The 20,627-nt window shown below is 49.2% G+C and overlaps 2 protein-coding genes and 1 pseudogene across 2 annotated transcripts; 2 read left to right on the top strand and 1 right to left on the bottom strand.

Annotated features, from left to right (window-relative positions):
- The first annotated feature begins 1,360 nt into the window (after positions 1 to 1,360).
- LOC108645225 (oocyte zinc finger protein XlCOF7.1-like) lies at positions 1,361 to 9,546 on the top strand. The gene is made up of 6 exons (XM_018090163.2): positions 1,361 to 1,463; positions 5,654 to 5,794; positions 5,905 to 6,042; positions 6,140 to 6,269; positions 6,713 to 6,891; positions 7,462 to 9,546. The coding sequence occupies exons 2-6, from the start codon at positions 5,678 to 5,680 to the stop codon at positions 9,094 to 9,096; spliced, it is 2,199 nt and encodes a 732-aa protein (XP_017945652.2). The 5' UTR covers positions 1,361 to 1,463; positions 5,654 to 5,677; the 3' UTR covers positions 9,097 to 9,546.
- Positions 9,547 to 17,948: 8,402 nt separating this feature from the next.
- On the top strand, positions 17,949 to 18,720 carry LOC100494727 (annotated as a pseudogene).
- Positions 18,721 to 19,779: 1,059 nt separating this feature from the next.
- Positions 19,780 to 20,618, bottom strand: LOC100494884 (histone H3). Its single transcript, XM_031893100.1, has one exon. The coding sequence runs from the start codon at positions 20,247 to 20,249 to the stop codon at positions 19,839 to 19,841; it is 411 nt and encodes a 136-aa protein (XP_031748960.1). The 5' UTR covers positions 20,250 to 20,618; the 3' UTR covers positions 19,780 to 19,838.
- Between the last annotated feature and the right edge of the window lie 9 nt (positions 20,619 to 20,627).

Consider the following 20,627-nt stretch of genomic DNA (forward strand, 5'->3'; position numbering starts at 1 on the left):
TGGCAGCCCCCACATCTCAGTACAAAGTAGTGGTACAATCTCAAAGCAGACAGGCTGGGGCTGAGAGGTTAGAACAGCAGCAAATCAGAAAATGGATCTTTTTACTACGCCAGTCCCATTGCATGCTGGGTAATGTATTTTTACCTTAACCTTAGCTGTCGGATAATTGTGTAGGGACCCATAGGGTTAAGCTCCCTATGGTGTTATCCCTTATCTTTTCCTTATCTGTGCTGTAATAGGGCAGAGCCCTCTACACTCAGATTACAGTTATTAGGCTACCCCCTATAGGTTTAGCTCGGGTTGACCACTCCCCTTGGCAGACTATATAGTGTCTTGCACAAGGAAGTGTCTTCCTCTCTGGCTGCTGTTGTCTCAGACTTCACGTCATTGAGCCTGGAGGCATAAGGCCCCAGTAAAGAGTAACACCTATTTCTAAGTCGGGGACAGGGCCCCGTGAACGAGGAAAAGCCAGAACAGTCAGTACCATTTATAGCACCCTCTAGAAGTGGTGAGAACAGTTAGCTTATTTAGCAAGGGCAGTTAATAGCCCCATCCAGGAGATGTAAAAGGGTTTAGCCTACCCCGGCTCTGTTGTCGTTCTTTAGGGACCGGTTTTATTAGACGCCAGGTACCAGTGTTAGGAGCTCTCCCCTGGACCATAGTCGGCCGGAACACTCCCTACTGAAAGGTCTTCATCTCAGGTGTCAACTAATCCTCTGTGCATCCTCCAAGAGGGGTATTCTGTTCCTAAAGGTCACCTATGCATTCTCCATTGTGACCAACATCCTATACTGCTGTATCTGTGAGTATAAACCCTGCTGCACTATTCCATATGTGCCTTTGTCCAATAAAGTATCATCCAGTTATATCTGCAAGAGCTCCTGGCGTCCTATCAATTATTATAATGCACAACACCAGTGTGGGTTGTAGTTCAACCACACTATCTAGTCCCTGACATATAGCGGAGGCCCATCCTGGGAAAGGGGGTTGCATGTAACACATGCTCTATTGTCCACTAGCCTGGTAATAATACCCCTATTAAGCCAACTAAGTGTTACAATTGTTAAATACAAACTACATTACCCAACATGCACTGGGAGAGACATTCTAGGTACACTAGAGGAACAAAATCTTTCACTAGTTTTCAAAGTGCAAAAAAGTAGCCCAAATCCATACCTTGGTGGGATTGGGCTTCAGAAACCCGCCTGAGCTTTACATTAGTAGTTCAATTTGGTGGAAAAACCAACAACCTGGAAACCCTGTAGCAGCCATTGCTCATTTGTGCCCCAAACCTTCAATAAAGTTTTCCCTCTTCAATAAAAAAAAAAAGGCAGCAGAGAGTGGAGGGGGGCTGGGCGTGGCTTCCTGTGTGTGGGGGAGGGGCTGCTTGTGGCTGCCGGGAGGGGATTTGGAAGAGAGGAAAGTGGAAAGAGAAAGAGACAGACAGAGAGGAGGCGCAGAAGGTAATGACAGAAATGGGGAATGAAGGGATAAGCAGCACAGAATGTGCAGCAGCAGCAGCAGCAGCAGGAGAGAGAGGGGAGGAGTCTGGGAGGGAATCATGGGAAAGCATTTAGCACCAATGGCAGTGAGGGGAGAGTTGCCCATCTGCTCATATGTACAAGTGTCACACACCGTACTGTGAGGGAGACTCTGCCCTACAGGTTCCACTCAGGCTGCTGCTATTGGCTCTTTATCATTCTTATTAGTATATTCCTGCCCCACAGCCCCTCGCTGCCCCCGGGTAAGGCTCCTACTCACATGGCAGCAGCCTGTCTCCCTGTGTCCGGCCCTGAGTGGGGCCCTGAGTGGGGCCCTGAGTGGGGCCCTGAGTGGGGCTCTGAGTGGGGCCCTGAGTGGGGCCCTGAGTGGGGCCCTGAGTGGGACTCTGAGTGGGGCCCTGAGTGGGACTCTGAGTGGGGCCCTGAGTGGGGCCCTGAGTGGGGCTCTGAGTGGGGCCCTGAGTGGGGCCCTGAGTGGGGCTCTGAGTGGGGCCCTGAGTGGGGCCCTGAGTGGGGCTCTGAGTGGGGCCCTGAGTGGGGCTCATAGGCGGAGGGGAGGCTAAAGATGGCCCATACACAGACTGACCTACAGCTAATGTGACACTTAGTGGATTCGCTGCTGGTGTAAAAAATTAACCTCCCAACTACCTCTTGCCGTTCCCACTGACTCCCAGGGATACTGTGCAAAAGTGCGGGTGGGGGATTTTTTTAACCCTAAAATGCTTAGGATGTAAAAGCATTCATACATTCTGTTAGGGGTTCTCTATACATTTGTGTTCAGTTAAGTTAAAGGGGTAGTTCACCTTTAAATTAACTTTTAATATAATGTAGACATCGATATTCTGAGACAATTTGCAATTGGTCCTCTTTTATTTTTAATGGTTTTTCGGTTATTTAGCTTTTTGTTCAGCAGCTCTCCATTTGGTATTTCAGCGGCTATCTGGTTGCTAGGGTCTTATATACCAGGTAGTGGTTTAAACGAGATGGGAATATGAATAGTTAAGGGGCCTGCATGGAAAAATAAAACTGTAGCTTCACAGAGCAATACTTTTTGGTCAGTGACCCTCATTTGAAAGCTGGAAAGAGGCAGAAGAGAAAGGCAGATTATTCAAAAACTATAAAAAATTAACTAGGAAGACCAATTGCAAAGTTGCTAGGAATAGGCCATTCTATAACAAACTACGTTAACTTAAAAGTGAACCTCCCCATTAGATGTGTTTAAGTTAGCTTTATAGAAAGTGAGGCAGCAGGTACTGACATCCCAGACACGTTATATACAGCGAGATGCAGTCTTTATATACAAACCCAGCACATTATAGGCCGTGAGGAGCAGTGGGTACTGATGGCAGATATTCAGGCCCTGGCACTATTACACTGGCACTGATACACAGCATTGGCCCCACTGTAACTTACTATAAATGAAAAAAACAATGACAGAATGACAAAAGTGAAAAAAAAAATAGAATGTGCAAAAAACCATAACAAATATATAAAAGCACAATGAGCTTTGTCAGGGGGAAAAATTAACTTACCCTCCATCTGTTAGGGTAGGGCAGTGCTGTCCAACTTCTGCAGTGCCGAGGGCCGGAATTTCTCTAGCATACATGGTGGAAGGCCGCTAATGGAAGCCAGTTTGGCCACTCCCCTTTTTAACCACACCCACTTCAAACCACACCCATTTTATCACAATGGTGGTAGTGCAGCAAAAACCCAAATGCTTGGTCCTCACTGCAGGGATATCAACAGTTATTCATATATGAAAGAATTATATTATGTCATATTAAGACACACCCTAAAATCCATATGCCTCCTCCTCCCCTGTGGATAGCACAGCAACACAACTACACACCTTAGGGACCATTTAATGGCTGTTTCCAACTACTAACAAACTCCCAGAACAAACCCCTGCCAGTTCACCTCTCACAGGCAGCATAGGGCAGGTAGAGTATGGCACACACAGGCAGCACTCTGCCTCCCCTATGCTGCCTGTGTGTGCCATACTCTGCCTGCCAAATGCTGCCTGTGTGTTCCATACTTTCCCTGCCCTATACTGCCTATGTGCCATACTTTGCCTCCCCTATGCTGTCTGTGTGTGCCATATACACAGGCAGCATAGTCCAGGCACTACATACAATGTCTGAGGTGTGAACAGTTGAACAATGTGGGTGATTACAGTTTGAGCCTGAGGTGTGAACACAGCAGGGGTGAACAATGCAGAAACTAAAAGGTGTGAAAAACACAGGGGATTACATGTTTAAACAATACAGAGGGATTACAGCCTGAATCTGAGGTGAGAACCATGCAGGGGGGCAGTTAATCTCAGTACTGATACCATCTACAGCTTACACAAAGGTAAGCCATCAAAGCAGCCAGACAGGTGGGGGGCCACACAGAGGGGGGTCGCGGGCCGCAAATTGGACAGCACTGGGTTAGGGGATAGGGATATTATAAATGTCAGATGACAAAAAACAATTTTATTTCAGCTAGTGACTCAACCTTTAGAACATATACAGTATTGTACCTGTGTATAGTACCTGTGTATAGTACCTGGGTATAGTACCTGTGTATAGTACCTGTGTATAGTACCTGTGTATAGTACCTGGGTATAGTACCTGTGTATAGTACCTGTGTATAGTACCTGTGTATAGTACCTGTGTATAGTGCCTGGGTATAGTACCTGTGTATAGTACCTGGGTATAGTACCTGTGTATAGTACCTGTGTATAGTACCTGGGTATAGTACCTGGGTATAGTACCTGTGTATAGTACCTGTGTATAGTACCTGTGTATAGTACCTGTGTATAGTGCCTGTGTATAGTACCTGTGTATAGTACCTGGGTATAGTACCTGTGTATAGTACCTGTGTATAGTACCTGTGTATAGTACCTATGTATAGTACCTGGGTATAGTACCTGGGTATAGTACCTGGGTATAGTACCTGGGTATAGTACCTGGGTATAGTACCTGGGTATAGTACCTGGGTATAGTGCCTGGGTATAGTACCTGGGTATAGTACCTGTGTATAGTGCCTGTGTATAGTACCTGTGTATAGTACCTGGGTATAGTACCTGTGTATAGTACCTGTGTATAGTACCTGTGTATAGTACCTATGTATAGTACCTGGGTATAGTACCTGGGTATAGTACCTGGGTATAGTACCTGGGTATAGTACCTGGGTATAGTACCTGGGTATAGTACCTGTGTATAGTGCCTGTGTATAGTACCTGTGTATAGTACCTGGGTATAGTACCTGTGTATAGTACCTGTGTATAGTACCTGTGTATAGTACCTATGTATAGTACCTGGGTATAGTACCTGGGTATAGTACCTGGGTATAGTACCTGGGTATAGTACCTGGGTATAGTACCTGGGTATAGTACCTGGGTATAGTGCCTGGGTATAGTGCCTGCGTATAGTGCCTGGGTATAGTGCCTGTGTATAGTACCTGGGTATAGTGCCTGCGTATAGTGCCTGGGTATAGTGCCTGTGTATAGTGCCTGGGTATAGTACCTGGGTATAGTACCTGGGTATAGTACCTGGGTATAGTACCTGTGTATAGTACCTGGGTATAGTACCTGGGTATAGTACCTGTGTATAGTACCTGTGTATAGTACCTGGGTATAGTACCTGTGTATAGTACCTGTGTATAGTACCTGTGTATAGTACCTGGGTATAGTACCTGTGTATAGTACCTGTGTATAGTACCCGTGGGATGAAAACTGCAGCAAAGTTCAAAGCTGGTTCATGGGTAAACTTACAGTCTGCAGATTCTTCTTTTTTAAAGGAGACATATTGGATAAATGGGAAACCCCTAACCCTGTAGGCAATTATGAATAATATCCGGTGCTGGTTTCCCTTTGGGCTAAACATTAACCCTATCTGTAACAATGGCCCCTTTATTGGAGCTCCCTATAGATTCTCTCAGGTCCCTGTCTGGGTTTCACATGAGGGGTGGGCGTGTCCTAACGGTCCCTGCCAGAAGCACAGTAGGAGGGGGTGAGCCAATCACAGCCCTGCACTCACACAACTGGCAAGGTGACAGCTGTATTTATTATTCCCTTCCATGGTATTCAAAGGATCGGGTTTGTTTCAGGGGATGTTACTGGGAATAATCCCCTATAGAAATGTGTAAGTGCTTAATTCCACTTCCAGGCCAGTCCCTCCCACAAGGAGCCAATGGGAATGTGGGAGGAAGCGAGTGACCCAGTGATGGGGAAGAAGGATAAAAATGAGGAGCGGAAGGAGAGAATCCTGAATCTCACACTGGAGATTATCTATCTGCTGACTGGAGAGGTGAGGGGGGCACTGTGAGTGGCACAGTGAGAAGAGACTGTCTGTCTGTACAAAGGGGGTCTCTCTGCTGCGTTACACACTCATCATTCTCTCTCCCTCTCAATACATAGGGCTACGTCATCCCTAAGAAGAAGAGCCCAACTGTGGGTTTGGGGGCCCTGCATGCCCCTGGCTCCGTCATACAGAAGGAAAATGACAAGAAGATCCTGGAACTCATCTCCAACATCATCCAGCTGCTGACTGGAGAGGTGGGTGCGGCCCCCCAATCCCCCCTTATTGTTTAGTAACAGTGTATGATAATCCCTTTCTCTGGCTGGGGGATGACTGTAACATTGTGTGTGCCAGGTTGCCATAAGGTGTGAGGATGTTTCCATCTATTTTTCCTTGGAGGAGTGGGAGTATATAAAAGGAAACATGGCCCATTACAAGGAAAAGATAAAGGAGGAGGAGGAGCCCCAACAGCTCCGCCCACTGGGTGAGTAATGGGTGTGTAAAACATGGGGAATTTTTACGAACAGGATTCTTGTCTTGATACAAAAATCAGAGGTTTATTTGCAGAGCAGGGCAGGGGACTCTGTCTTTTCAATGGAAGAAATGTCAGTGTGGGAATGTATATACAGTCAGAGAGTCAGACAGCTTTTCAGTATCATTGAGATCTCTAAAAGTTGCTTGTGAGTTGTTCCTGTTTCATTGGTGCATAGCTAAAAACCATGTAATATATGTGCATTCTCACTGTTAGCCTCCTGTCTCCATAGGGGCAGTTAGTTCTACTATAATCCCTGTCTCCCACATTAGGTGTTTCCATCCCAACTTTGCCCCATATATAGGTAATTAAGGGGCAGTGTTAGAATCTCTGCAGTGAAATTACTGTTTAAAGCCGATAAACCATAAAAAAGTCTCTGTTCTGCTCTTTGCCAGACGGTGAATATGAAGATAAGAGAGAGATTCCAGCTGATCTGGGAGGAACATTATGTTATAATAATGAGCCAAGCAAGATTGGGGCTGAAGGGGCAGATTTTTGTGCCGACGGAAATATCTCAAACCCTGAAATTTCTCCAGCGGAACAGCCCCCACCGGCCTATGGGATCAACGAGGAGGTGGTTTTATGTGAAGAGGGAAACCAATCAGCTTGCAGCATTGATCTACTTACAGACCAGATACAGGGAACATACACACCTGCTCCTATCATGGGGTGCAGCCTGGTTAGCAGCCTCCTTAAACCAGCGGAACAGCCCCCACCGGCCAATGGGATTAACGAGGAATCAATGTCATGCAAAGTGGGACACCAATCAGATTGCAGCATTAATCCCCTTACAGAACAGATACAGGTAACAGACACACCTACTCCTATCATGGGGTGCAGCCTGAATAACAGCTCGGCAGAGGATTATACATCGGTTGTGGCTTCATGGGAAGGGGGAAATCACCTTGCGGAACAAAGACAAGAAGCAGAATCATCAACTCTCATGGGACAGAATTGCTTTCCTATGGATACATTAGATGTTAATAAGCAGAAATCTATTTTATTGAAAAACGACCATAATTTCAGCAACCTAAGTACAATTACAGGACAGATACAGGGAACAGATACATTAGCTCCTATCATGGGGTGCAGCCTGAATAACAACTCACCAGATGATTATGTCTCATTTGTTATTAAAGAGGAGGCGGCTTTATGTGAATGGGGAAACCAATCAGATTGCAGCATTAATCCCCTTACAGAACAGATACAGGGAACAGACACACCTACTCCTATCATGGGGTGCAGCCTGAATAACAGCTGGGCAGAGGATTATATATTTCAGAATATAAAAGAGGAGGCGGCTTCATCTGAAGAAGAAAACCTTTCTGATATCAGAATTATTACTGTTTCAGAATCAATACTGGTAACCAATACATCTGCTCCTGTGATGGGATGGAGCCTAAATACCAGCTTGTCACCATCATGTGAAGGGGGAAACCAATCAGATTGCAGCGGAACTCATGCTGAACAAGAACCTTTGTCTTGTGTTGAATCCGATGCAGGAGAGAAGCCGTTTTCTTGTTCTGAATGCGCAGAAAGTTTTTCATGTCGATCAGACCTTGACGATCATCAGAGAATTCACTCAGGAGAGGAGAAACCATTTGCTTGTCCTGAGTGCGGTAGATGTTTTCGTCATCGCAGATATCTCAGTTATCATCTTAATATTCATGCGGTAAATAATCAGGTTCCTTGTTCTGAATGTGGGGAATGTTTTGATACTCCTTTAGAACTTACTGTCCATCAACGAACCCACACAGGGGAGAACCCTTTTTCTTGTTCAGATTGTGGGAATTGCTTTACTAGCTCAGCGGATCTCACTGTCCATCAACAAATCCACATAGGGGAGAAACTTTATTCTTGTTCCGATTGTGGGAAGTGCTTCACTAGCTCAACAGAACTTATTGCCCATCAGAGAACCCACCCAGGGGAGAAACCATTTTCTTGTTCTGAATGTGGGAAATGTTTTGCCAAATCAACAGAACTTGCTGCCCATCGACAACGAATCCACACTGAGAAACCTTTTTCTTGTTCCGAATGTGGGAAGTGCTTTACTAGTGCATCAAAACTTACTGTCCATCTACGTATCCACACGGGGGAGAAACCTTTTTCTTGTTCGGAATGTGGGAAGTGCTTTACCAGCTCAACAGAACTTACTGTCCATCGACGAACACACACAGGGGAGAAACCCTATTCGTGCTCCAAATGTGGGAAATGTTTTACCACTTCATCACAACTTACTCTCCATGGACGAACCCACACAGGGGAGAAACCTTTTTCTTGTTCCGAATGTGGGAAGTGCTTTAGTTGCTCAAAAGGACTTACTGCCCATCAGAGAACTCACACAGGGGAGAAACCTTATTCTTGTTCTGAATGTGGGAAATGTTTTGTCAGATCATCAGACCTTACTGTTCATCGAAGAATCCACACAGGTGAAAAACCTTTTTCTTGTTCTGAATGTGGGAAGTGTTTTCCATGTTCATCGGACCGTAAAAATCATTACAGAATCCACACAGGCGAGAAACCATACTCTTGTTCTGAATGTGGGAAATGTTTTGGCTCTTCATCAGAACGTGCAGTCCATCGAAGAACCCACACAGGGGAGAAACCTTTTTCCTGTTCTGAATGTGGGAAATGTTTTTCATATTCATCAGACCTTAAGTATCATCGCAGAACCCACACAGGGGAGAAACCGTTGTCTTGTTCTGAATGTGGTAAACGTTTTACACAACACAGAAGTTTACGAATACATTTCCAGAGTCACACAGGAGTAAAACTATAAGCTTGGCACATCTTATTATGCATTTCAGCCTTTGCAGAGGAGAGGAACAACTTTTACACAATAGAATGTATCCATAGCACAATCCTTAGACCAATCCCGTCCAGCTGAAGACTCCGGGGCATGTGCCCCATAATGCTCTTTCCACGGCACTGGCGAGAGAGACATCATTTCATGCTTAGTTCCCAGACACTGGAATATATCTCCCCCTCCCCCCAACAGATAATATTCTGGGTTTTATTGAACAAGAAGGGACATATTCCAAGGGGTACGAGCCCCCCAGGGTATCACTTGGGCAGATGCTGTTCCCTAATGCTCACACAGTAGGTAACATAATGGGGATATACCCAGCTGGGAATGACTACTCGGTTACAAATGCTCTTACTATAACTTAGAAGGGGGGTTATAAATGTGTTCCAAGATGTACAAAGTAAATAAAAAAAATCATCTTTCTCCTGTGTCTGATCAGTTTTCTGAAAGGATGGGAGTGGCCTATTTTGAACCTGACACGCTGAGAACTTCCTATATGCTGACATCATCACTCCCAGGCTTTGCCCTTACTTGTTTCCTACGGGATATCAATACTGCCCTCCCCCTAGTAATTCATTGGTTGCTTGTGCACTTAAACCAGTTACATAGTTCAGTGGTCATTTTTCAATGTGTCCCTTCCATTGGCTGCAGTCTCTTATGCATAAGAGAATAGATAAAGACGTGGCATATCATAAATATAACATATTATTAGTATTATCTGCTGTGTGACAAATAACCACATGGTCACCTAGGCAGTCACTGATCATCCTGCAGATTAGGAAGAAGCCATCTTGTTCTTCCTTCCCCCCTCCTTGTGCTCTCATCCACCTCCTGCCTTCTGTATGGCTGAATGAACTGACATAGGTTTGCTGCTTTTTCTGGGAAAAAATACCGACCTAGGCCGTTCCACACCTGGGGCAGGAGTAGGTACTCGTGCATCTGATATAACTAGTGATGAGCGAATTTTTTCACCAGGCATGGATTCGCAGCGAATTTCCGCATTTCGCCAAATTTCTGTGAAAATTTGCATCAAAAAAATTTGTTGTGCAGAATTGTGTTTTGTTGCGCGTTAAAAAAAGGGCGCGGTTGCATAAAAAAGCAAAAAAAATTGCATTTCACAAATTTTTGGCCGGTACAGATTCGCTCATCACTAGATATAACCTAATGGGTATTATGTACAGGTGCTGAAATGTTTCACATTGAATAAATCTGTCTTTTATCGAGATAAGAACACTGTAGATCAGTGCTGTCCAACTTCTGTGGTACAGAGGGCCGGAATTTTTCTTGCCTACATGGTGGAGGGCCGATAATGGAAGCCAGTTTTGACCACTCCCCTTTTTTAAACCACACCCACTTCAAACTACACCCATGCTATCACAAGAGCTTTTAAGACCATCCCCACATTAATGGTGGCAACACAGCAAAAACCCAATGGTTGGTGCTCACTGAAGGGATATCACCCATCATTTATATATGAAAGTATTATATTATGTCATACACTTAAATTGATATGCCTCCTCCTCTTCTGTGGATAGCACAGCAACCCCCCAGCATATAATTATACCCCTTGGGGACCATATAATGACTATTTCCAAATGCCAAACTCCAGGAACAAACCCCTGCCAGGTTCACCTTCCACAGGCAGCATAGGGCAGGGAGAGTATGGCACACACAGGCAGCATAGAAAAGGCAGAGTATGGCACACACAGGCAGCATAGGGAAGGCAGAGTATGGCACACACAGGCAGCATAGGGGAGGCATAGAGCAGGCAGAGTACTGCCTGCCCTCCCCTTTCTATGTGTGCCATACTATGCTTGCCCTCCCCTGCCTATGTGTGCCATACTATGCTTGCCCTCCCCTGCCTATGTGTGCCATACTATGCTTGCCCTCCCCTGCCTATGTGTGCCATACTATGCTTGCCCTCCCCTGCCTATGTGTGCCATACTATGCTTGCCCTCCCCTGCCTATGTGTGCCATACTATGCTTGCCCTCCCCTTCCTATGTGTGCCATACTATGCTTGCCCTCCCCTGCCTATATGTGCCATACTATGCCTGCCCCCCCGCCTATGTGTGCCATACTATTCCTGCCCACCCCTGCCTATGTGTGCCATATTATTCCTGCCCTCCCCTGCCTATGTGTGCCATACTATGCTTGCCCTCCCCTGCCTATATGTGCCATACTATGCTTGCCCTCCCCTGCCTATATGTGCCATACTATGCTTGCCCTCCCCTGCCTATGTGTGCCATACTATGCTTGCCCTCCCCTGCCTATATGTGCCATACTATGCCTGCCCCCCCTGCCTATGTGTGCCATACTATTCCTGCCCACCCCTGCCTATGTGTGCCATACATTTCCTGCCCACCCCTGCCTATGTGTGCCATACTATGCCTGCCCTATTGCACACACAGGCAGCATACAGTGACACAATGCTGGATGTGTCAGAGGGAATGTCTGAGGTGTGAACAGGGGAACAATGTGGGTGATTACAGCCTGAGCCTGAGGTGTGAACACTGCAGGGGGAAAACAATGAAGGCATTAAAAGGTGTGAACACCACAGGGGATTACATGATTAAACAATACAGGGGGATTACAGCCTGAATCTGAGGTGTGAGCAATGCACGGGGGCAGTTAATCTCAGTACTGATACCATTTAAAGGTAATACACAAAGGTAAGCCATCAAAGCAGCCAGACAGGTGGGGGGCCACACAGAGGGGGGTCGCGGGCCGCATGCGGCCCGCGGACCGCCAGTTGGACAGCCCTGCTGTAGATTAAAGGTAGGTAAAGGGAGGTAAATTCAGGGATATTAGAAGACCACCGCTTTTCTGCTGCCCGAAATGGTTTTGGTTCCGTTACCATCAGATTTTGGTAGATGTTAATTTAGTGGGAGAGATCTTTTGGTTATCATAGGGCCACACTTGAAACGATCATTTAAAAGTATGATTTGTCCGTCAATGAAAACGACCATTATGAGCAAAAGCTAGGAAACCTACCTGCTTGGTCCTGCAAATGATATGACAATAGGCAAATTTCATTGTTAAGAATCAAACCTGGCCGACTGGTTTTTTTAAAAGGAGTTGTGGTTTCTGGGTCTTATCTTGGATTTGCAGATAGGTTGGAAGGGCAGAGTGGTTCAGGGAGGTCCCTTAGGTATTTAATATGATTTCTGGGCCAGAAAATAAAATCTATACTTAGGGGCTGATTTACTAAGACACGAATTCGAATTGGAAAAATTCCGATTGGAAAACGAACATTTTGCGATTTTTTCGGCGACTTTACGACTTTTCGGAAATTATCGCGACTTTTTCGTTGCCAATACGATTTGCGCGAAAAAACGCGAGTTTTTCGTAGCCATTCCGAAAGTTGCGCAAAATCTGGCGATTTTTTCGTAGAGTTAAAACTTGCGCGAAAAGTCGCGCCTTTTTTCGTAGCATTAACTTAAAAGGCGCGACGTTTCACGCAAGTTTTAACGCTACGAACAAAATCACGATTTTGCGCAACTTTCGGAATGGCTACGAAAAACTCGCGTTTTTTCGCGCAAATCGTATTGGTAACGAAAAAGTCGCGACAATTTTCCAAAAAAAAAACAGCAAAATACCGATCATTACGAAAAAAACGCAATCGGACGCATTCGGCCCGTTCATGGGTTAGTAATTGTGCCCCTTAGAGATGCCTCTGCTATAGAAACAGTTATCGTTCAGGGCTGAAACAGGCAGATAAAGAGGTAGAAACAATAAGATTTCTACCTCCTTCTGCCGATTCAGCGCTGAAGGCAGATTTTGGTCAGACGCCTTCTATGGCTCCCGATCAAAATCTTTTAACTGGCCCGATCGGCGAGTCGACCGATATCAGCAGTTTCCTGCAATATCGGTCGACTCGCCGACTTGCCATACACGCACCGAATATCGTACGAAATGAGGTTTCATGCGATATTACCGGTGCGTGTATGGCCAGCTTTAGCTGCTACTGGTAGCTCTGTGTGTCTTCACCCTTAGGTGCCTATTTATTAAAGTATGACAGGTACAAAATACAAAAAAATCTTATTTGTTCGGACTGTGAGTATTTTTTGCGACTCTTTCGTATATTTGCGCGACTTTTTCGTACTTTGCCACAAAATTTGTGCGACAAAATCGTATTGTCGGGCCGAGTAGGAAAGTTTCGGATTCATTCAAGCTTCGTTACCGTGACTTTCCTTGGGCCAGGTTGGAGCTGCAGAGTGCCATTGAGCCCTATGGAAGACTTTCCTTGGGCCGGGTTGGAGCTGCAGAGTGCCATTGAGCCCTATGGGAGACTTTCCTTGGGCCAGGTTGGAGCTGCAGAGTGCCATTGAGCCCTATGGGAGACTTTCCTTGGGCCAGGTTGGAGCTGCAGAGTGCCATTGAGCCCTATGGGAGACTTTCCTTGGGCCGGGTTGGAGCTGCAGAGTGCCATTGAGCCCTATGGGAGGCTTTCCTTGGGCCGGGTTGGAGCTGCAGAGTGCCATTGAGCCCTATGGGAGACTTTCCTTGGGCTGGGTTGGAGCTGCAGAGTGCCATTGAGCCCTATGGGAGACTTTCCTTGGGCCGGGTTGGAGCTGCAGAGTGCCATTGAGCCCTATGGGAGGCTTTCCTTGGGCCGGGTTGGAGCTGCAGAGTGCCATTGAGCCCTATGGGAGACTTTCCTTGGGCCGGGTTGGAGCTGCAGAGTGCCATTGAGCCCTATGGGAGACTTTCCTTGGGCCGGGTTGGAGCTGCAGAGTGCCATTGAGCCCTATGGGAGACTTTCCTTGGGCCGGGTTGGAGCTGCAGAGTGCCATTGAGCCCTATGGGAGACTTTCCTTGGGCCGGGTTGGAGCTGCAGAGTGCCATTGAGCCCTATGGGAGACTTTCCTTGGGCCGGGTTGGAGCTACAGAGTGCCATTGAGCCCTATGGGAGACGTTCCTTGGGCCGGGTTGGAGCTGCAGAGTGCCATTGAGCCCTATGGGAGACTTTCCTTGGGCCGGGTTGGAGCTACAGAGTGCCATTGAGCCCTATGGGAGACTTTCCTTGGGCCGGGTTGGAGCTGCAGAGTGCCATTGAGCCCTATGGGAGACTTTCCTTGGGCCGGGTTGGAGCTGCAGAGTGCCATTGAGCCCTATGGGAGACTTTCCTTGGGCCGGGTTGGAGCTACAGAGTGCCATTGAGCCCTATGGGAGACGTTCCTTGGGCCAGGTTGGAGCTGCAGAGTGCCATTGAGCCCTATGGGAGACTTTCCTTGGGCCGGGTTGGAGCTGCAGAGTGCCATTGAGCCCTATGGGAGACTTTCCTTGGGCCGGGTTGGAGCTGCAGAGTGCCATTGAGCCCTATGGGAGACTTTCCTTGGGCCGGGTTGGAGCTGCAGAGTGCCATTGAGCCCTATGGGAGGCTTCCAAAATCTGCACTGAAGGATCAAAGTCGGAAAGGTTTTCCCGGATACAAAAATTGTGTGACTTTTGGATCGCCAATACAATATTAATGTGACTAATACGATTTTTTCGTAAGCATTTTCCTGATATTTGCGATCATCAGAAATGATCAAATCTAAACTCTATGGGGCCTATTCATCAAAGTAGGAGTTTGAATCCCAAATTAGGTAAAATTCAGGATTCAAACTCGTACTTTTATGAATAGGCCCCATTGAGTTGTATGGGTAAGGAGCAAAGCACCAGTGTAGATAGTGTATTTGTGATGCTCAATAATAAATTCTTAAGTGGGGATGAGCTACGCCCCCTGCAGCAAGTGGGGCAACAAGCTTTGTCCAAGCGGCTCTGGGTGGTTTGTTGCTTCATATGAAGGGTATTAGGATTTGATTGATCTGTTTAAAAAGGAAGAGAAATCGTTTCCTGAATTGTACCGAATGTTAGGCCTCAAATCTGAGGGGAATGTCTGATGCATGTGGCAAGTGGTTCAATGGCCAAAGCAAATAAAATCAGGAATAGAGGGCATCCCTGTCTCGTGCCTCGTCAGGGGGAATGGGGGAGAAGTCAGTCCACTGGCCCTAATTCCGACTGTGGGGTTTCGGTAGAGTAGTTTAATCCAAGTTAGTGTTCTTGGGCCAAGGCCAAAGTGGCACAGGTAGCCCCATTCCTCCCAGTGAAACACCCGCAGGTAGCCCCATTCTCAGTGAAACGCCCGCAGGTAGCCCCATTCCCCCCAGTGAAACGCCCGCAGGTAGCCCCATTCCCCCCAGTGAAACGCCCGCAGGTAGCCCCATTCCCCCCAGTGAAACGCCCGCAGGTAGCCCCATTCCTCCCAGTGAAACGCCCGCAGGTAGCCCCATTCCTCCCAGTGAAACACCCGCAGGTAGCCCCATTCCTCCCAGTGAAACGCCCGCAGGTAGCCCCATTCCCCCCAGTGAAACGCCCGCAGGTAGCCCCATTCCTCCCAGTGAAACGCCCGCAGGTAGCCCCATTCCTCCCAGTGAAACGCCCGCAGGTAGCCCCATTCCTCCCAGTGAAACGCCCGCAGGTAGCCCCATTCCTCCCAGTGAAACGCCCGCAGGTAGCCCCCATTCCTCCCAGTGAAACGCCCGCAGGTAGCCCCATTCCTCCCAGTGAAACCCCCGCAGGTAGCCCCATTCCTCCCAGTGAAACGCCCGCAGGTAGCCCCATTCCTCCCAGTGAAACCCCCGCAGGTAGCCCCATTCCTCCCAGTGAAACGCCCGCAGGTAGCCCCATTCCTCCCAGTGAAACGCCCGCAGGTAGCCCCATTCCTCCCAGTGAAACGCCCGCAGGTAGCCCCATTCCTCCCAGTGAAACCCCCGCAGGTAGCCCCATTCCTCCCAGTGAAACGCCCGCAGGTAGCCCCATTCCCCCCAGTGAAACGCCCGCAGGTAGCCCCATTCCTCCCAGTGAAACGCCCGCAGGTAGCCCCATTCCTCCCAGTGAAACGCCCGCAGGTAGCCCCATTCCTCCCAGTGAAACGCCCGCAGGTAGCCCCATTCCTCCCAGTGAAACGCCCGCAGGTAGCCCCATTCCTCCCAGTGAAACCCCCGCAGGTAGCCCCATTCCTCCCAGTGAAACCCCCGCAGGTAGCCCCATTCCTCCAGTGAAACGCCCGCAGGTAGCCCCATTCCTCCCAGTGAAACCCCCGCAGGTAGCCCATTCCTCCCAGTGAAACGCCCGCAGGTAGCCCCATTCCTCCCAGTGAAACCCCCGCAGGTAGCCCCATTCCTCCCAGTGAAACGCCCGCAGGTAGCCCCATTCCTCCCAGTGAAACCCCCGCAGGTAGCCCCATTCCTCCCAGTGAAACGCCCGCAGGTAGCCCCATTCCCCCCAGTGAAACGCCCGCATGTAGCCCCATTCCTCCCAGTGAAACGCCCGCAGGTAGCCCCATTCCTCCCAGTGAAACGCCCGCAGGTAGCCCCATTCCTCCCAGTGAAACGCCCGCAGGTAGCCCCATTCCTCCCAGTGAAACGCCCACAGGTAGCCCCATTCCTCCCAGTGAAAGCCCGCAGGTAGCCCCATTCCTCCAGTGAAACACCCGCAGGTAGCCCCATTCCTCCCAGTGAAACGCCCGCAGGTAGCCCCATTCCCCCCAGTGAAACGCCCGCAGGTAGCCCCATTCCTCCCAGTGAAACGCCCGCAGGTAGCCCCATTCCTCCCAGTGAAACGCCCGCAGGTAGCCCCATTCCTCCCAGTGAAACGCCCGCAGGTAGCCCCATTCCTCCCAGTGAAACGCCCGCAGGTAGCCCCATTCCCCCCAGTGAAACGCCCGCAGGTAGCCCCATTCCTCCCAGTGAAACGCCCGCAGGTAGCCCCATTCCTCCCAGTGAAACCCCCGCAGGTAGCCCCATTCCTCCCAGTGAAACGCCCGCAGGTAGCCCCATTCCTCCCAGTGAAACCCCCGCAGGTAGCCCCATTCCTCCCAGTGAAACGCCCGCAGGTAGCCCCATTCCTCCCAGTGAAACCCCTGCAGGTAGCCCCATTCCTCCCAGTGAAACGCCCGCAGGTAGCTCCATTCCCCCCAGTGAAACGCCCGCAGGTAGCCCCATTCCTCCCAGTGAAACGCCCGCAGGTAGCCCCATTCCTCCCAGTGAAACGCCCGCAGGTAGCCCCATTCCCCCCAGTGAAACGCCCGCATGTAGCCCCATTCCTCCCAGTGAAACGCCCGCAGGTAGCCCCATTCCTCCCAGTGAAACGCCCGCATTATGGGTTATAATATTTTAGCATCTAATGTTCCCTCTCCCTGTGCCCATGTTGGGGGATCAGCAAGTGATCAGTCACTAGAATGGAACCAATAACCCAACCCAATCCGGTCAGTGGGACCGACCCCTCCCTGACTGCTGCAGCCAAACTCCCCCAGCAATGGCTCCCTGTACTGTGCTACTTGCCTGGGACTCCGACCCCCCCACACTCCCTTTATAGCCTCCCCCTCTCTCACTCACCTGCCCATATTATACCCAGGGCCCCCTTATTTCTCTGGGGGAACAGCGGGAGGGGAAGGATTTCTATTCATCCCCAACAATTCCCACAAATGGGAAGGAGAGAAATGAAGCGGAGCCTTTCCGGGGAGCGGGACTGAGTTCCCAGGAGCTGCTCTGGGCAATATATGCAGCCAATAGAATGGGAATTAGTGGCACAGACCCGGGCACTTACTGGGGCAGCTGATCCCATACAGACTGGGCACATTTATACTCAGAGCCGAGAGAAACAGCACAATATTCCGTCTCTGGAAACACACGGACACCGGGCTACAGGGGAGAGAGGGAGAGAGGGAGTGGGCGGGGAAATAGAGATCAGCCAATAGGAACAATGTTTCAGCAAAAGAATGAACCAATCATAGCAAAGGAGATATGTATATAAAGAGGATGGGAAAGTGTAACATTTATATTATTCTGTGTGTAGTTGACTGATTATCGGTTAGAATGGCAGAAACATCCGTAGCTGAGACCGCTCCCCCGGCAGAACCCGCCGCTGCCAAGAAGAAGCAGCCCAAGAAGGGAGGCGCTAAAGCCAAGAAACCCGCCGGGCCCAGCGCGGCCGAACTGATCGTTTAAGCCGTGTCCGCCTCTAAGGAGCGCAGCGGGGTGTCCCTGGCCGCTCTCAAGAAGGCTCTGGCTGCCGGAGGCTACGATGTGGAGAGGAACAACAGCCGCCTCAAGCTGGCTCTCAAGGCCTTGGTCACTAAGGGGACTCTCACCCAAGTCAAGGGGAGCGGAGCCTCCGGATCCTTCAAGCTGAACAAGAGGCCGCTGGAGAGTAAGGAGAAGGCGGCCAAGAAGAAGCCAGCGGCGCCCAAAGCCAAGAAACCAGCGGCGGCGGCAAAGAAGGCGCCCAAGTCTCCTAAAAAGCCCAAGAAGGTCTCGGCAGCAGCAAAGAGCCCCAAGAAGGTGAAGAAACCGGCAAAGGCCGCCAAAAGCCCCAAGAAGCCCAAAGCTGCCAAACCCAAGAAGGTGGCCAAGAGCCTGGCTAAAAAGGCCGCCAAGCCCAAAGCTGCCAAGAGCCCGGCTAAGAAGCCCACCAAGCCTAATGCTACAAAGAGCCCCGCAAAGGCCAAGGCAGCCAAACCCAAAGCGGCTAAAGCAAAGAAGGCGGCGCCTAAGAAGTAATGTGGCCCCGGGGCCCCTGCGCATCGCACCAAAGGCTCTTTTCAGAGCCCCCACCTCCTTCATCTAAAAGGAGACATATTGGATAAATGGGGAGCAACGCTAATTTTGTAGGCAATTATGAATAATATCCGGTGCTGGTTTCACTTTGTGCTAAAAATAAATTCTCTCTGTAAAAATGGCCCCTTTATTGGAGCTCCCTATAGATCCTCTCACTTCTCCCTCCAGTGTGAAATGGAGAGTGGGCGTGTCCTAACGATCCCTGCCAGAAGCACAGTAGGAGGGGGAGAGCCAATCACAGCCCTGCACTCACACATGCACAGAGAGGCTTCAGTTCCCTATCAGGTCAGCCTAGCTGCTGATTGGTTCCTATCCTACAGTGCAGGGTACGGAGGGCCGCCGGCTCCCCAGCTCATCCAGAGAATTCAGCCAGCAGGAAGTGGCACAGATGGGCGGGGCTAGTGGGGGTTTTGTGGAATTTCTCAATAAATCAGTCAGAAACACAACTTTTTAAGCACAATCCTTCTATATCTAGAGGAGTATAATTCCCTGGTACATTCATCATTTTTATAGGATATGTCTCCTTAAAGAGCCGGTACCTGTGTTTATTACTGACTGACCGCACTATACGGGCCCTATGAGCCGAGCAGCAAGCGCCGCGCCCTACAGTGCAGGTCATTTCCAAGCGGAGCTGCTGTGTAACTGACTGGCAACCGCGCTCAGCCTGGAGTCTCTGATTCTACAGGAAATGGCCTGAGTATAGATCAATGGAATGGAACATTCCCAGAATCTGTTAAAGGGAAAACTACCAACCCCCTGACAGTGAGACAGTTCTGCAGGATCTGCTGCAAAGGTCTCTCCATATAGTGTTCTATAGAGGAACCTTTACTGTACCGTGCTCACCCTGCCACTTGGCGGCGCTGTTTCTTTACATTTTTTCCTCACCTATTTATTTGAATGTATGTATACACACCCACCAGGAAAGTATGGGGAATGTAGAGGAGAAAATATAAAATTCTGTGAAATATATTTAGTACATTCGCCCCCCCTCACAGTTCCCATACACAGGATTTACACGAAAATAAAATAAGATTCAGCTCATTTGATTGGGGATTTGGTGGCTCTGAAAAGAGCCTTTGTGCTGTTGGGGAGGAAGGTTCTGCGGGTTGGATCTAAGCCCTCTCGCCTCGGATCCTGCGGGCCAGCTGGATGTCCTTGGGCATGATGGTGACCCTCTTGGCGTGGATGGCGCACAGGTTGGTGTCCTCAAAGAGACCGACCAGATAAGCCTCGCTGGCCTCCTGCAGAGCCATGACGGCTGAGCTCTGGAAGCGCAGGTCGGTCTTGAAGTCCTGAGCGATCTCCCGGACCAGGCGCTGGAAAGGCAGCTTGCGGATGAGCAGCTCGGTGGATTTCTGGTAGCGGCGGATCTCCCGGAGAGCGACTGTGCCGGGCCGGTATCTGTGAGGCTTCTTGACGCCGCCGGTGGCTGGGGCGCTTTTCCTGGCTGCCTTGGTAGCCAACTGCTTGCGGGGAGCTTTCCCTCCGGTGGATTTACGGGCGGTCTGCTTGGTACGGGCCATTGTAACTACAAAACCTCTCTGAGTAACACACTCAAACTGAAACAAACTGCTGCTGGTTTCTGCTTATATTGGCGCCTCCTCCCTGTGATTGGGTGATTATAAGCACGCCCCTACCGCCTCCGCAAATCCACTTCGGTTTCTTGAATCCCGCCTAAAATATCCCGTGTTATTTGCTGATTTAAATAGATCCCGCCTCTATGTTTGATAACAGCCAGGTTTAATTTGGCCGCAAAAATAAACCATGGTTCTCTCTAGCAGCCGCCCCACAGGAATATATATATATTTACAGTTTAGCGGTTCGGTTTGATTTATTAGCGGTGATATATTGGTACCGGGCGTATGTAAATGCATCGCGCATTATACACAGTCAATATCCCT

This window comes from Xenopus tropicalis, chromosome 9 (assembly GCF_000004195.4).
Source record: "Xenopus tropicalis strain Nigerian chromosome 9, UCB_Xtro_10.0, whole genome shotgun sequence".
Lineage (NCBI taxonomy): Eukaryota > Metazoa > Chordata > Amphibia > Anura > Pipidae > Xenopus > Xenopus tropicalis.

Bases quoted from the DNA above. Each gene is read 5' to 3' on its own strand.
- LOC108645225 (XM_018090163.2), top strand. From the start codon at position 5,678: ATGGGAATGTGGGAGGAAGCGAGTGACCCAGTGATGGGGAAGAAGGAT. The intron at 5,795-5,904 runs GTGAGGGGGGCA...CTCAATACATAG, and splicing joins TCTATCTGCTGACTGGAGAG to GGCTACGTCATCCCTAAGAA. The intron at 6,043-6,139 runs GTGGGTGCGGCC...TGTGTGTGCCAG, and splicing joins TCCAGCTGCTGACTGGAGAG to GTTGCCATAAGGTGTGAGGA.
- LOC100494884 (XM_031893100.1), bottom strand. From the start codon at position 20,249: ATGGCCCGTACCAAGCAGACCGCCCGTAAATCCACCGGAGGGAAAGCT.